This window comes from Helianthus annuus, chromosome 3 (genome assembly GCF_002127325.2).
Source record: "Helianthus annuus cultivar XRQ/B chromosome 3, HanXRQr2.0-SUNRISE, whole genome shotgun sequence".
NCBI lineage: Eukaryota > Viridiplantae > Streptophyta > Magnoliopsida > Asterales > Asteraceae > Helianthus > Helianthus annuus.
In genome coordinates, this window is record NC_035435.2 from 145595636 (window position 1) to 145611597 (window position 15962).

The 15962-nt window shown below is 39.2% G+C and overlaps 2 protein-coding genes across 2 annotated transcripts in view; one reads left to right on the forward strand and one right to left on the reverse strand.

The window, feature by feature from the left end:
* The first annotated feature begins 1447 nt into the window (after nucleotides 1-1447).
* On the forward strand, nucleotides 1448-1990 carry LOC110932268 (RNA-binding motif protein, Y chromosome, family 1 member A1-like). Its single transcript, XM_022175617.1, has one exon. The coding sequence runs from the start codon at nucleotides 1448-1450 to the stop codon at nucleotides 1988-1990; it is 543 nt and encodes a 180-aa protein (XP_022031309.1).
* Nucleotides 1991-3244: 1254 nt separating this feature from the next.
* LOC110932269 (beta-fructofuranosidase, insoluble isoenzyme CWINV1) overlaps nucleotides 3245-15962 on the reverse strand; it is a 28403-nt gene continuing 15685 nt past the window's right edge. The window contains exons 4-8 of the mRNA XM_022175618.2: nucleotides 5184-5954; nucleotides 4532-4690; nucleotides 4034-4272; nucleotides 3823-3913; nucleotides 3245-3663 (exon numbers count right to left, since the gene is read on the reverse strand). Of these exons, the coding sequence (XP_022031310.1) occupies nucleotides 3484-3663; nucleotides 3823-3913; nucleotides 4034-4272; nucleotides 4532-4690; nucleotides 5184-5954 (1440 nt within the window). The 3' untranslated portion in view covers nucleotides 3245-3483. The remainder of the gene's footprint in view (nucleotides 3664-3822; nucleotides 3914-4033; nucleotides 4273-4531; nucleotides 4691-5183; nucleotides 5955-15962) is intronic.

Below are 15962 nucleotides of genomic sequence, written 5' to 3' on the forward strand. Positions count from 1 at the left end.
AGTTGAAGATCGGAAGAATGAGGTCACCATTCAGGGGGAGAATATTGGTTGAATGTGACTGAGTCCTATGGGACCCCAACGGTTAGAATAATGACGTTGGTAACAAGCACGTGGAAGTTACAGAAGCTAAAAGTCAGCAGTTTGTTATTTTATTGTTTCTCTATTTAATTCAGTTTTGTTTTCATTTTTGATGCACCAGAATCAGTCGAAAAAGCTCTGTTTTATCTTGTAATCATAAGCAGCAATTGTGCCTGCAACAGTGAATAAAATTCAATCTTTCGACTGATTAATCTTGTCTTTTGCTTTCGATAATACTACCTCATACCTCTGATTCCCAACATAGGGAAATAGGGCTTAATTTCTTATTTAACTTTGTTGTTTAGGCCTTTAGGGCTTGTTTGCTTATTTTAATATGTTGTTTAGGGCTCATTGTTAATCTCTTAAATAGGGGTATATTTTAGCAATATCAAACTAAATCTGAGCTTTTGAATTTGGTCATAAGAAAAAAAAAAAAAAACTTTCAGCAAGGAACTAGAAGCAAAGTTTTAACATATTACAAATCAATTGTGTAAATGAAAATAGCATGGATAAGACTCGAGCTAGGTGGCACACAAAATTGTGTAAATGTAAATTCACAAGTAGAGTAATGGTCTCTCTAATTGCTCCAAACTTTGTTTGAGTTTTCTTACTGAATCAAACAAATTTTGCAAATTAATATAAGTGTATTGTATAAATACAAATGCTAGCGCAATGATTAAGTCTAGAAAAAACTTAGCCGAATAGCATGTACTAGCGAGTGAGTATCGTCAAAGAGTAATGCACCTTTCCAAAAAAAACTAAAAAATGTAAAATTTTAAACTTCGTCAACTATAAACTTTTTAGTTTATAATTGCCGGTCCCAAGCCTAGATAAAGGAGGAGGGTTTTGTTGCTAAATATATTGAAAAGGATAATATGCAAAAGGGCCTCCAATTCGTAGTTCGCTTAGGGCCTCCAAAAACGTAGGAACGACTCTGTTAACGCATACCTAATCCTGCCATGTGCACTTTCTTCCCGCATCTCCAAAGTCATTGAAAAGCCATCTTCAGTTTGAACTGTCATTTCAACAAGGACAGAAGAATATCATCGGTCGCCGGTTGTGCTCGCCGACGGTGAACCCACCGGAATAGTGAGCGAGGAAGTATCGGCTCCGTGCCTTGAGTCTTCCTTTCTTCCTATTTGGGTCAGTTCCGATTCCATTCGACGTCCGGGGCCGGGGGTCTTTTCTTTTTTTTCTGTGCGACAGCGTCTTGTCTTTGTTATCCTAACTTCATTCCGGCGGCTCGACGAGGATGGTAAGGTCGGATTAGCGAGGGAAGTTCTGTCGTTCTGGCCGATTGGGTACAGTCCTTGACGCTACTTCTTTCTCTAATCAGATTCATGTAATCCATTCGTTGTCGGCTGTGGTTATGGAGGGATCGTCGGGTGTAGGAATCGATAAGGGGAAGGGTGCTAGAGTCCCTCAGATAACGAAGCTCTTTGTTTCTAATCTGCCAGAAGGAAGTACACCATGGGAGTTAACTTGTTTCATGCAAAGGTTCGGAGATGTTTGGAAGAGTTATGTGGCCAAGAAAAGAGACAAAGTTGGCAATAGGTTTGGTTTTATCTCCTTCAAGTATGTTATCGACTGGAAGGAGTTGGTAAAAAAGATCAATGGAGTCAATATGGGAGGTCGTAAGCTGAAAGTAAACGTTGCCAGATTTGCGGTCGAGAACAATGGTATCGATAGGGAGCCGGAGAGAAGAATGAACAGTGATGGGGAGTCGGAGAGGTTGAAAACGAATGAGGGCCAAGGTGTTGGTTCCTTTCGTCATGATGGACCGGAGTCCTTTGGTTTGAGGGGGGTAGGTCGTATAGGGATGTGGTCGGACATGGTGCGTCGGCGTCGGAGATCAGAACGGAAGGTAGTTCGTCGATGTAAACGATGTAAACGATGTTCCTTAGTCTTGTAAGTTTAACCAAGTCAATCGTCCTCCTGGTTTGACTTGGCCAAACAGTTAGTATATGGTTGTATTTTGTCTGTCTCGAAGGATAAGACATCGAAGGATGATATAGATCCTTCGATGTGCTCGAAAGTTAACCTTCGATAGTTAACCTTCAATAGATGATGTTGGACCTCGAAGGATATACCATCCTTCGAGGTATATGTGTATCCTTCGAGAGCTGGATGCTCGAAAGATGATCTATCGAGCAGTCCACTTGATCTTTCGGACAGACCTGCTGGGTTTTGGTATAAATACCCATGCAATGTGTTCACTTAGTTAGACTTGCACACAAAAGGAGAGACTTGTGAGACAGATACACACACACTCACTTGAGAGCATTCTGTCCAGAGAGAACACACACACACTAGAGGGTTTGCAAAACTGATTTGTAAACATTGTGCTTGTAACCGAAACCTTTCATTCGCATTAATACAAGTGGTGTTAATCGGTGAATCTTTGTGTGTTTGTTTCTCTACTTGCTTCATCCCGGTTTGCTTACTAGCTTGGATTCCGCACTCGCTAGTAGGTTTGTATAACAAGGTTTAGGTTCGTCATCCTCCATGAAGGGTCCTACAGTAGGTCGTATAGGGATGTGGTCGGACATGGTGCGTCGGCGTCGGAGATCAGAACGGAAGGTAGTTCGTCGAAAAGGGTGGTGGTGGTTCCCGAAGCGGTTAGTGGGTGTGTGGAATTACACCGTAGAGCAGTTGTTGGCCGTACGGTGGATTTGGACACGCTCGTTTTTTTATCGCCTTTAGAGGATTGGTATGGTCGTGAAAATTCAATACTTAGGTGGGCATTTTGTTTGTGAGCTTGTGTTTGGCCCGTTGTCTTTTTTAGGCCCATTTCGAATTTCTGTCTCTATTTATGTGTTGCTCTAGTCATTTGAACAATCAGACTTGAATTTTGAAACTACTCAATTTTTCACTTCAAATTCCGTGCCCTTTGGGTTGCAATTTGGGGGTCGGGGAAGAACAACACGGGTATTCGTAGAATCAACGTGTTTGATCTTCATTATCGTACTACGCACTACATCAATTGTTTTGTGCATTGCAACCGCAAACGTTTAAAAGATGTTTTTTCGGCAGTGAACATCATAAAGATAATTTTGCACGACTGCTTTCAAAAGATAAAATCACATTGAGGGAAATTGTAATACATATTTTAATGACATTTATTGTTGACAAGTTAAATAAAGTTTATTTTTACATCAGTTTTTTTGTGCCCCGTGACTAAAAATGTTGGATTCTTCACTGATCATGCCCAGAATATGAGCCTTGTAATCATGCATACATAGCAACCAACTATCAATATCAAAACCAAATTTTCATTGAAAAATTTTCCGTAACACACTTTGGTCCTCGATTCGTGCTTTAGCGCTATCGAGTTTTAACTAATGGATCTGAGACACTATACATGGGTTCGTTTATTTAATAGGCTTTCTTCTTTTCCTTACGGAATTAGACAATTTGAGCTTTCTTCATACTCCAAGCACTTAAACTTGAGATACTCAAACTCTTAGTGCCATTGTTGAATGCATAAAGATGTGCTTGTTCTCCAACTGCCAGTACTGGATATACTCTTGATGTAATGCAAGCCAACCCTTCTCCACCAAAGCTTTCTACAATGGAGTGATCTATCTGTAAATCAAAAAAAAATGATTAAAAAGAAAAAGTGCCTCCTCTAAATGCACATATAATCATACAAAATATATATATATATATATATATATATATATATATATATATATATATATATATATATATATATATATATTTGTAAACTAGTAATAAAAATACCAAGGTTCTCAAGGAGATCTTTGCGTATCGAGGATCAAGTGCAAGAAAAGCTCCATAGATGGGTTTGTCGATAAATGGTTTTAAAGACGACCTATTTTAAGAGGAAACAACAATGTAAATGCAGCATTAAGTGGCTTTGTAGCTATTATAATTTCTGTAGTCACATTTGAATCACTTTTTATTTATAAAAATAAATAGTTTTGCACAAAACCTGCTTGGGTCAGCACACATGAGCACTTGGAAACTGTTAGCAATTCTAAAGACACGAAAGAAGACCGCAGTGTGTTCAGTAAGGTTCTTCGAAGCCAAAACCAGCAAACCGAAAGGCCCAAATTTGCCATCTGTTGTAGCATTTTTTTGTGTACAAAGAATTTGGGGATCAACTACTTCAGCACTCAACACCTCAGCATGTTTGAGATTTGAGACTCTAAATGTGATTTCTACATCAGCCTACAACAAGAGGTAAATTATCTGTCATGGAAATTTGTGTAACCCATTGACTATGAGGTCAAATGAACTTCATCTCAGCCGCAGAGCTAATATAGTGTAAATGATTTTTGGTCTGTTTAATGTTAATTAAACGGATATACATGGTACAAGCTATACTGATAATCTAATTAGTAACTAAAACCGTATTTATTTTCTCTGTGTAAAGTAGTTTGACTTTGAAGTCAAATAACTGAATAAGTACAAGATTAGATTTAGTCACCTGTGAAGCTGTGATACCAGAAATTTCAATCATGGACCTGCCCTTGAGTCTTTTATTCTTGAAATGCACTTTTCGTGTTCGTAGTTTCTCTAGTTCCTGGACAGGCCACTGCACCAACTGATCTTCATTTTTACTAAGCCAGATGCTCCTAGGAATCGTCTGAAAACGTGTTATTAATTACATATATAGACTGTGTCTAAAATTAAAATAAACGGGTGATTTAGATTGTGTTTTATCTCCAATGGTTATGCTAAAAGATTAAACTATAAAGGAAACAATTCAAATGGGTTGAACACGTGACACATGTTGAAAGTTATTCAAAGTAGTGTATAACCACCTAAACCGCCTTATTAAAGAATGCTACATTATGAATATAGTCATAATATAGATTTTATAATAATATCAATCATCATTAGATTAAAGAAACAGATAAAAAAGGTATGCTTTTCAGCCCAGCCCACCCCAAAACATACCTTTTTTATAAAAGAAACAGATAAAGCCCACCCCAAAACATACCTTTTTTATAAAAGAAACAAATAAAAAAAGATATGCTTTTCAGCCCAGCCCAGGCCACCCCAAAACATACCTTTTTATAATCGTCACTAAATTAGACACACCCCAAATGGCAAGATAAACAAGTCTAGATTATTACCTGAAGGCCAGACCAACCTTTTTCGATAGCATCTGGTGCAGTATCACTTTCACTAACCCATGACCATAATATCCTTCTCTTCTTCTCACCATCATAAAACGACTTTGAAGCATAAAACTTCCCATAATCATACCGTAACCACTCTTTACTCTTCATGAAGTCAGCATCAACATCGTAGCGGTCACTTTCTGGATCATATTTTCCCAGTATATAATAATCCTGGTCATTAAAACTAGCTTTAAGAACATGCTTAATGTCCTTCCCTTGAACGGATATAACTGATGTATCAAGCCCGCTTTTCCCGTCAGAAATAACAGGATAAAACTCAGGACATTCCCAAAATGTTGTTATGTTAGAAAGGGGAAACGGGCTCAGAGACCTATTCCAACTGCGAAAATCCTTACTTTTGTAAAGAATAGCTGCTCCTTGATGATCAATCCGAGTTCCAATCACAACCCTCCATTCTCCATCCGCACCCATCCAACCAGTTGATGGATCTCTATAAAAGGATGGGTCAATTTCATCTGGAGGACTCAATATTGGGTTAAGTGGCCATTTTACCCATTCTTTTAGTAGCGGGTCCGATATGTTTTTGGGAAATGCCAAATTTTGCACTTGGTGTAATTTGGCATCAACACCTGTGTATAGGATCGCCGGTTCACCATTTGGTAGTATCTTTGCCGAACCAGAAAAGCACCCATTGATATCGTAATGCTCGTTTGGTACAAGAGCAATATCAAGATGAACCCAGTTGATAAGATCATGTGATATGTGTAGGTCCCTCTCGGAGGATGAGGTTCAACCTTAACCTTGTTATACTAACCCACTAGCAAGTGCGGAATCCAAGCTAATGAGCAAACCGGGATGAAACAAGCACAAACACAAACACACAAAGATTCACCGATTAACACCACTTGTATTAATGCGAATGAAAGGTTCCGGTTACAAGCACAATGTTCACAAATGTGTTTTGCAAACTCTCAAAGTGTGTGTGTGTGTTTCGGACAGAATGCTCTCAAGTCTCTCTATCTCTCGGTGTGCATCTAACTCTGTCTAACACACTGCATGGGTATATATATACCCAGCACAGGTTGCCTTGTCCGAAGGATCCGATAGATGGTTGAAGGATCATCTATCGATCACAAAGCCTTCGAAGGATTCACAGGGACCTCGAAGGATGATCTTTCGAGGTCCATCAATCGAAGCATATCTTTCGAGTAGATCGAAGGATCCACATCATCCTTCGATCTCTTATCCTTCGAGACAGACAACCATATACAAACATCTTCTAACTGTTTGGCCAAGTCAAACCAGGAGGACGGTTGACTTGGTCAACTTACAGGACTAACAAGGACATCGTTTACTTCGTGACTGAATACAGACAAAGTACAGACACAAGTGCACCAACAAACTCCCCCTTGGCTGTAGCTTTGTCTCGATCTACGATGTTTGCAAATTTGTCTCGATCTTGATCATCTTCGATCTTCATGTCTTCAAGACTCTGATGTCCTTTCAAGTCTTCAATGCCGGAGGATCTTCAAGGTCTTCACGTCTTGAAAGCAGAGAGTGTATCAACAAACTACCCGTATCATGTAGGAAGTGTGTCGACAAACTCCCCCTTAACATAAGCTCCCCTTGAGTTATGCTCGTGAATGACTTGATCTTCAATGCTTGAGATCCTTGTGGTGTTAATGATGGTCAGCGGCTAGTCGATCATTTTCATCACTTGAGTGCCTTCACGTCGTGTCTCCATTCCAAAGCTTTGTCATCGACCATGTTCTCCTAGCCTTTAGAATCTGCACATGCAAGAAATCTAAACGCGTAATGAGAACAACTGCTTGGAATTAGTTACCATAAACAAGTGACACACGTATGACCATGTTTCAATCAAACACCGTCCGACAGTTTGAAAGTTTAATAAATTTGTCAATTTTAGTTTCCAACTTTCAAAACTTGCAAATTTCGACCGTTTATGAAGATTTAGTCAATTCGGTTTTCGTTCAGGTTTCAGGTAACGAAGACTCGAGCTCCAACATCGTACGATCGAAAATAAAGTAGAAATAAAATCTTTTTGGTATTTTTGAATTTTTCAAATGTAAAGACTAAAAGCAGTAAATAAATATATACAGACATTCTTTTTGCGAGTTTCGAGGGTAAGAGAATCATATCAGTGTACGGTCATGCCAAACGCTCCTCTTGTTCAGTTAGTTAACATTAAGATAAGCATCCTATAACAATTATCGGTATTGTTGTCCACTTAAGCTCAACTTATCAGATGTAATCATGGCGAGGAGATACGTTAAGGTATGATTTATACTTACCGACCGGTGTTCATCCACATCACGACACATTCCCGTATCAAGGTATGCACGAGAGTTCATCTTACCGGTGAGTATACCGATTATCATCTGTTTGACCGTATATGATGTGAGATTCTCACTTATTTTGATTTGAAAACAAGCCCTATGTGATAGAATCACTTATTGATGAGGAACTTGATTTTCATATGCATGAGGGCACAGGAGCAAGTCCGTGAATAGGTCAGTACTTTCGTACAGCAGAGAGACGAACTTGACTCCCGGAAAGATGTGATATTTTATCACTTATTTGTAGGGACATGTGATTGTTTATCACTTATTGAGGTCAAATGCAGTATGTAATATGTACACGTATGTATAGTATCATGGAAGATCTAGACTTGCGTCCCCGTTATTTTTCGGTAAAAGATACAACCATGATACTCAGATGATAAGCAGCATAACGACCGAATATCTCAGAACCTTGGCAATCTATCAAACGAAATTTCGGTACTAAGACCATATGCCAATGAATGGTTCCCACCTGGTCTTCAGTCGATTTAAGATTTATATCACCCTGCACACTTTAAAATGATTGTGAGCCTACCGATACATCTTATATAGAGCTGCTTATCGTTTTTCATTTAAGGTTTAAAGAGGTTTGGATAGACCATTAATGTACTATCATTTTCTCTTTTGCTCACCAGGAAACTCATTTTTGTTTTTCTATTGTTTTTGTGTTTTTGAAATTTTTCGATGTTTTTATATTTTCAGATTTTTGGATTTACTCCCCCTAAAATCAATAAACTAAGACAAATTTAAAACACAAAGGTATTTACAAAAATGATTTTCCGATGTTGGTTTACTCTTGCTTGACCTTAATGCCGTTTACCAATAATAAGAAGTCAAATCTTGATTTGTCAAAAGCTTTGGTAAAAAGGTCGGCACGTTGGTCATCGGTGTGGACCTTAACGACATCGATTAGCCTTTTCTCAAAGCAATCACGTATGAAGTGATATTTGATTTCGATGTGTTTGGTCTTTGAGTGCTGCACAGGATTTCTAGTGATATCTAAAGCAGCAGAATTATCAACGTAAATAGGAGTAGTTAGGAATTCAAAACCGTAGTCCCGCAATTGTTGTTGGATCCAAAGAACTTGGGAGCAACAACTTGAGGCAGCAATGTATTCAGCTTCGCATGTTGATGTAGCGACACATGTCTGCTTCTTGCACTGCCATGTGACTAGGCGATTTCCTAAAAACTGACATCCAGCCGTTGTGGATTTGCCGTCGATTTTGCATCCGCCGAAATCAGAATCACTGAATGCAACCAATTCAAAGTTATTATCCCTAGGGTACCACAGACCGGTGTCAGGGTAAGCCTTCAAATAACGAAAAATCCTTTTGACAGCTGCAAGATGTGAGGCCTTCGGATTAACTTGATATCTGGCAAGCAGGCACGTTGGGTACATTATATCTGGCCTTGATGCTGTGAGGTACATAAGAGATCCGATCATTGCGCGATAGTTTGAGGGGCTAACAGCTTCACCCTTCATCTGGAGTAATTCTGTGATTAGTTGGCAATGGGGTACCAATGGGCGTTGCATCAGACATCTGGAACCGGCTCAAGATGTCGCCAACATATTTAGTCTGATGGATGAATATCCCAGACTCTGTTTGTTGCACTTGTAGGCCCAAGAAGAAAGTCATTTCCCCCATAGCACTCATCTCGAATTTATCCTGCATAATGCGCTCGAAATTCCTACACAAGACATCATTAGTAGAACCAAAAATAATATCATCAACGTATACCTGTACCAGAAGAAGATCTCCATCTTGTTCTTTGATGAAAAGAGTACAGTCGATAAGACCTCTACGAAAACCGTTCTCCAGCAGATAGTGAGATAAGGTTGCATACCAAGCTCGCGGTGCTTGATGTAGACCATAGAGAGCTTTGTTGAGCAACCAAACCCGATCGGGATGGATAGGATCTTCAAAACCTGGAGGCTGTTCGACGTACACCTCTTCTTCAACCACACCATGTAAAAATGCACTTTTGACGTCCATCTGGTAAACCTTGAATCCTTTGAATGAGGCATAAGCCAGAAAGATTCGAATTGCTTCGAGACGTGCAACAGGTGCATACACTTCGTTGTAGTCGATTCCTTCTATCTGACGAAAACCTTGAACGACTAAACGTGCTTTGTTTCGGATAACAACTCCGCGGTCATCCTTTTTGCATTTGAAAACCCAACGGGTACCAATCTTCTTGTATCCAGCAGGTTTCTCTATGAGTTTCCAGACACCCAGCTTCTGGAATTGTTGCAGCTCTTCCTGCATTGCTTCAACCCAAGAGTTATCTTTCAAGGCTTCTTTCCAAGTTCTTGGCTCTTCCTGTGAGACATAACACGCGAAAGACCAATCGTTTTGTTGCCCGGATTCTCGAATAGCCGCATACAAGCCTACATTGTTGTTGTTTCGCAACATGTTTCGTGTTTGAATGCCACTTTGCACATTTCCTATGATGTTTTGTTGAGGATGGGTATTATGAATCCTTGTTTCAGGATTTTCTCGAACTGGAATATTTTACCCAGGTTGTTAAGATTAAGATCAACAACCAAATCAAGGCCCAGAATTGACGAAGAGGATGATGCAGTAGCCTCAGCTGTTCTATGGGCATCCACTGGAGGAGTACCCTCTGAAGTACCATGAACTGCTGTTGTTGGGGCTTCTTGATCTGCATCTAGAAATTCATCATCCTCTGAAGATTCGTTCAATTCGTTTGCATCATGAAAATCCTCATTGTTGAGAGTATTATTGTTCACCGAAGAAGATGGTTCTTGATTAACAAGAATTGGACGAACCACCGGTGAAACTGTTGCATTGTCACTCTCGAAAAACATCCTTGCCGCAGCACTTTCTTCAACGGCTTCAACATTGATCGAATTGAAAAAGTCATCGTACTCAAACATCCACGGCTGACCAGGACATTTGACTGGCAAAGTGTGCCTTTGTACTCTGACCTCAGACCATTCCTCGACCCTTTTAGTCTCTAGATTCCAGACTCGTAAGTTAGGGGTGGCATACCCAAGAAAGTATCCATCAATTGCTTTTGCCCCAAACTTTCCATTAGGATCGATGATTGTACAAGGAGCTCCAAACGGTTCAAGATAAGACAAATCTGGTTTCCGTTTTTGAAGAAGCTCAAAGCAGGTCTTGTTGTGCCTTTTGACTGTAAGGACTCGGTTCAATGTGTAACATGCAGAGGCCACAGCTTCAGTCCAGAAGGGAATGGGCAACTGTGACTCTACCAACATTGTCCTAGCAGTCTCGATCAATGTGCGGTTCTTACGTTCAGCGACGCCATTCTGTTGAGGAGTATAAGCTGCACTAAACTCATGAAGAATACCCTTTGAAGTGCAAAACTCCGCCATGGCATGATTTTTAAATTCAGTACCATTGTCGCTACGTATCCGCCTAACCTTTAACTTATACAAATTCTCAATCTGAATGATCAAGTTTTTGATAATGCCAAAGGTTTCACTCTTGTGTGCCATGAACGCCACCCAAGAAAATCTTGAATAATCATCTGTAATCAGGAGGCAGTATTGATCACCCCGAATACTCTTGTGCTTGACAGGACCGAACAAATCCATGTGCAAACGCTCAAGAGGAACTGCCACCGTGTTGATCTTCTTTGTAGGGTGCTTCTTCTTCGTTTGTTTTCCCTTCTGGCACGAAACACAGACGTCTTGAAGATGGAAATTTTTGAGGGGAACACCATTCACCAATTCATTTGAAACCAAATGATTCATTTTGCGTAAGTGAATGTGACCCATTCGTCTGTGCCAAGAGATAGAGTCTTTTTCTGTGGCTTTGGAAACGAAACAAGTTGCTTGTGCAGACGTAGTAATAGCTTGGCTCATATCAAGGACGTACAAATCATTTATCCTTGGAGCTGACAAGAGAATCCATTCTTTTGGAATTTTGAAGCCGGGTTTCAGCACATAACATCCATTAGCATCAAAGTGTACTGAGAAATGCTTGTCACAGATTTGAGAAACACTAAGAAGATTGTGATCAAGTTGTTGCACAAAGTTGATCTTGTCAAAGCTGACAATCCCGTTGGATATCATTCCTTCACCCGTTATATATCCACCTTTATCTCCAGCAAAAGCAACATAACCTCCTCTAATAGATTTGACGTCGTAGAGAAGCTTCATGTCGCCTGTCATGTGCCTGGATGCCCCACTATCAACAATCCAATGACTACTGATAGTTCCTCCTGGAACACCCTGCACATGAACTCAAAATGATTAGTTGGAGATGGGGACCCAAGCCATTGTGGTCTTGGGTCTTCCATTTTCATCAATGACAATAACTTCTTGTCTTTGATGGTTGGTGAATTGTGATGTTCCCCCTGATTCAGTAACCGTTTTAGGTTTCCATGTCTGTTTTATTTTACCAGTGTCTTTCTTTAAAATTTTAACTTCATGGTTGTCTGAAGTTTTTGAATTTTCTGGTTTGACAGAAACAGATGATTTGTTAACCACATCGGTTTTAATTGCCTTTTCAATTTTCTTGACCTGTTGGCGTTTTTGTTTCTTTTCCCTTTCTTTTACAAGGCGGGGATCTTGCTTTACAGAAACAGATTGTTTACGGCCAGTTTGGTCACGGGGAACATCAACCTTTTCTTTTTGCTTATGAAGATATGGACAATTTCTAATTATATGTCCAATTGTTCCACACTCAAAACATGATCTTCGTTCAACAAACCCCGAAGTATCATGTGATTGTTTAGCCGATGATGTTGAACTTTGTGAACCCGAGGTACTAGGCTTTGAACTGTTTTGCTCATTTCTTTTCAGAACTGTAGCTTTCTTGACAAAATCTAAGTTAGATTTGTTTTCAAACGTTTCAATTTTGTCCGTTCCCGTCGATTTCACAAAGTTTACATTCTTGTTTTTCTTCTGATTCGGCTTCTTTTGCACTTGAGCCGGTGATTTTCCTTTTGGCTTGGTATGATTTTGTTGTTTCTGCCCTGCTGGTAATTTCTTGTTGCCAAACTGTTTTCGAATTTCGGCCTTTGGAATAGGAGGACACTGTGTAACTGTAACACGTGGTCCTGTCTTTCCCAAAAACTTACTAGTCGAATTCTCAAAGACTTTACTGATTAAGGATTGATTAACATTCTTAATAGGAAAATCTTTGTCTGAATAAATCTTATCATCACCAACAAGAGTGTACAGCAAATTCACACTCTCCGACTCGTTTTCAGACGAGGACTCGATTGCAACAGTCTTAGCGGGTTTTGCAGGAGGATCACATAGAATATGATTCTCGAGAGGTATGTCCTCATTTTTGGCTACCGCATCAGACTTTGCTGAATCAGTATCATCAAATTCATCATCAGAAGAATCAGCATCCTCAATCACAACTGGAGGATCCTGATTCTGTTCAGCAGTTACAAATGTATCTGTTGACCCATCTGAATCTGAGGATACTTCTTTCTGGTATCCGAGTCCTGCTGCAAACTCTTTCACATCTAGAGGCACAGATGGTTCAAAGAACACTCTGTCCTCCTCATCCGGCATGGCATCATAATTATGTCTCACTGGTGGTGGACAATTCTTATAGCCTATGCATGTGACGTCCCTTTTCTCCTTTTGGACATCAATGATGTGATCCAACACATAGCTAGAACTCAAATAACTATCTAACTTGAGTTGGATTGCCTCACTTTCCGTTTTTACACAAGCCATTTCTTTTTGCATTGTCTCAAGATGAGATATATACAAATTAATGTCCGTTTGTTTTCTGGAAACCATTTTAGTTAACTCGGTTTTATCTTTCTTTAACTTTTCAATTACCGATTTAAACTCCTTTTCGTGGTTTTCATAAAACATATTGGCTTCTGTGCATTTGGAAAGGTCCACAGTCAATTTCTGATTGTGGATAAAAGTCACATCATACTTTTCTTGCAAAGCTTCGTGCTTACTTTGCAGGTCACTCAAATTCTCATTCAATGTAGTATGTTTGTCTTGCAAGTCAAACAAACTAGCTTGTAAAGCATCATGTTTGTCTTGCAACTCAGACATACTTTTCTCCACATCAGCACATCTAGCACGCAATCTATCACATTCATCACAAGTAAAAGCAGTGGGTTCATCGACACATACCTGACTTGATGAACCGTCGACATTAGCCATAAAGGCTGAATGGAGAGAAGACGAAGCATAAGCAGCTTGATCCACCAGAATAGATCTTCTTTGAGTTTCTGCTGCAGCTTCCCCCAAAAGTTCATCAATATCTGCATCGATTGCTGCATTTGATGTCTCACCCATATGATCATCACCAGAACTGGATGTAACACCTCAAAAATTTACGTCCAATAATGTATTGACACGTGTCATAGGCTTTGCATATGCGAAAACAAACTTTAGAGTGACTAAAGTTGACAAACGGTGAAAACTATGGAACGTAAGGGTCCAAAGTGTCAACAATGGATAAATAGACTCTATGATAACCCTACATAATGTTTATAACCTTAAACGGATGGTTCATGGATCATACGACGCGGAAATTACAAAAAAGTGAGGAATTGCAAACTATAGGGGCCAAAAGTGTCAACATGTTGAATTTATACCTCTGAGTGAACTTTTGGCAGACCCGAAGCATTGTAATGCTAAAATATACTCACTAGAATATGTGGTAAAAATTTCGTGAAGTTTCGATAACGTATGAGAAAGTTATGGCCAAAACCGTACTTGAGGGACTAAAAGCGTCAACGTCGAATTTCATGGCTTTTCTGTTGGGCGCAAAGTTATCCGAGGAGATTTCCATGTTGGTAAATGTCCTAAGGTTCTTAAAAACCAAGTTTGGGGGTTTACGAGTCAAAATAAGAAGCCGAAACATCGCGTGCAAGTTCAGGGACCAAATCTGCCAAGTTTGAAACTTGTTTGACAGCAGCAGGGGTCAGGCGACCCGCCTGGACATGCCCAGGCGGGCCGCGTGGGACTACCAGTAACAGAAATCGCCAAAATGACCATTTTGGGTCCGAATTTGAAGTTGTAAACAGCTGTTATCACCTCTCTTTTGATCCAATGAAAGTCCTTGCATGCCTAGGCTACTGAGAACATGCTACTACCTCTGATTTCATCCATAAAACAGATCAAAAGCTCATTTCTTTGAGCTGATACATTGTGATCAAGAACATCCAACTTGTAAAACTCTCAAGACAACTTCCTGGAGCATTTCTGAACGTCAAGGCAACATCCTAGTGATAACTAAGCATCAATAGGACCTTTGTAAGCTCCTAATTCAGTCTCTAATTCGTTCTTGCATCGATTAATTGCTAAAAGTCAAACTATTGTTCTTATGCTTTGACTTTCTGATTAAGCGAGTTTTACTCAGTCATTTCTCAAATTGAAACCACACTTATGTTGGTAATTATGTGGGAAACAAACCCTCAAAAGGGTGTTCTTTGATTCCCACTATATGCATGTTAATTGTCGAGTCAAACTTGTTCAAAAAAAAGTCAACAGAAGTTGTTTTTGGCAAAATAAGCTTAAATGGTAATGTAGATGACATGCAATCTGTTTGATCATTGAAAATAACCTATAATGGATACAAGAATGTGTTTTATATTCATCAACTCGACAATCTTTGATATAAATACGAATCGGAACCGAAAGTCTTGTAAAACGACTATTTCGTAGACTATCGATTCGGATTCGTACATGCATGTTTGAGATCTGTACTGGAGAGTACTTTTGACCATTTTTATTTTAGTATAACTTTCTGGAATTTTTGTTGTTTGAGTCTATGCTTAGCCGATTCATTTGCATGTTTCCGATTTATGCTTAAAGTTGACTAATTTGCCCTTTTTGATATAAAACGTGATTTTTGGAAAAGTGAAAGAGTAGAAATCTTTATTATTAATTTATAAACTTGCACCGAAAATTTGAGATCAGTTGGTGGTCCAGATTTTGAGTTATGGCCGATAGCGTAAAACTATATCTTTATGTTAAATAAACGGCGCATTTAGCGTATAGCCTATTTAAGGCCACTTTCTGATATGAAACTTTTTACCCACTGATGTTATATAATATTTTGGTATTTTTGAAGATTTTTATTTAATTTTTGGCTGATCGTTTCATAGATCGCTAAGTCGATTCGGTTAATGCCGGTGTTGACCGTTTAAGCCATAAAATGAGTTTTATAAATCCTTTTGACCCCAAACCTTTTTCTACTGATTTTATTTGTTAAATAAATTATTTTGAGCCCTCTGGAAATATAAAATTCTCAGCTTTCTTTTAAAACCCGGAAACGGCTCTAAATCGCATTTTTTAGCGTTTTTATCGCATAGTAAGCGTTATACTCATATTAAACATATAAGACTCATACCTACTGATGTATTTAGCATATTTTCATATAATAACAGTAAGTATAAGTCTTTGAACTCAGATTTCCAGTTTTGACAT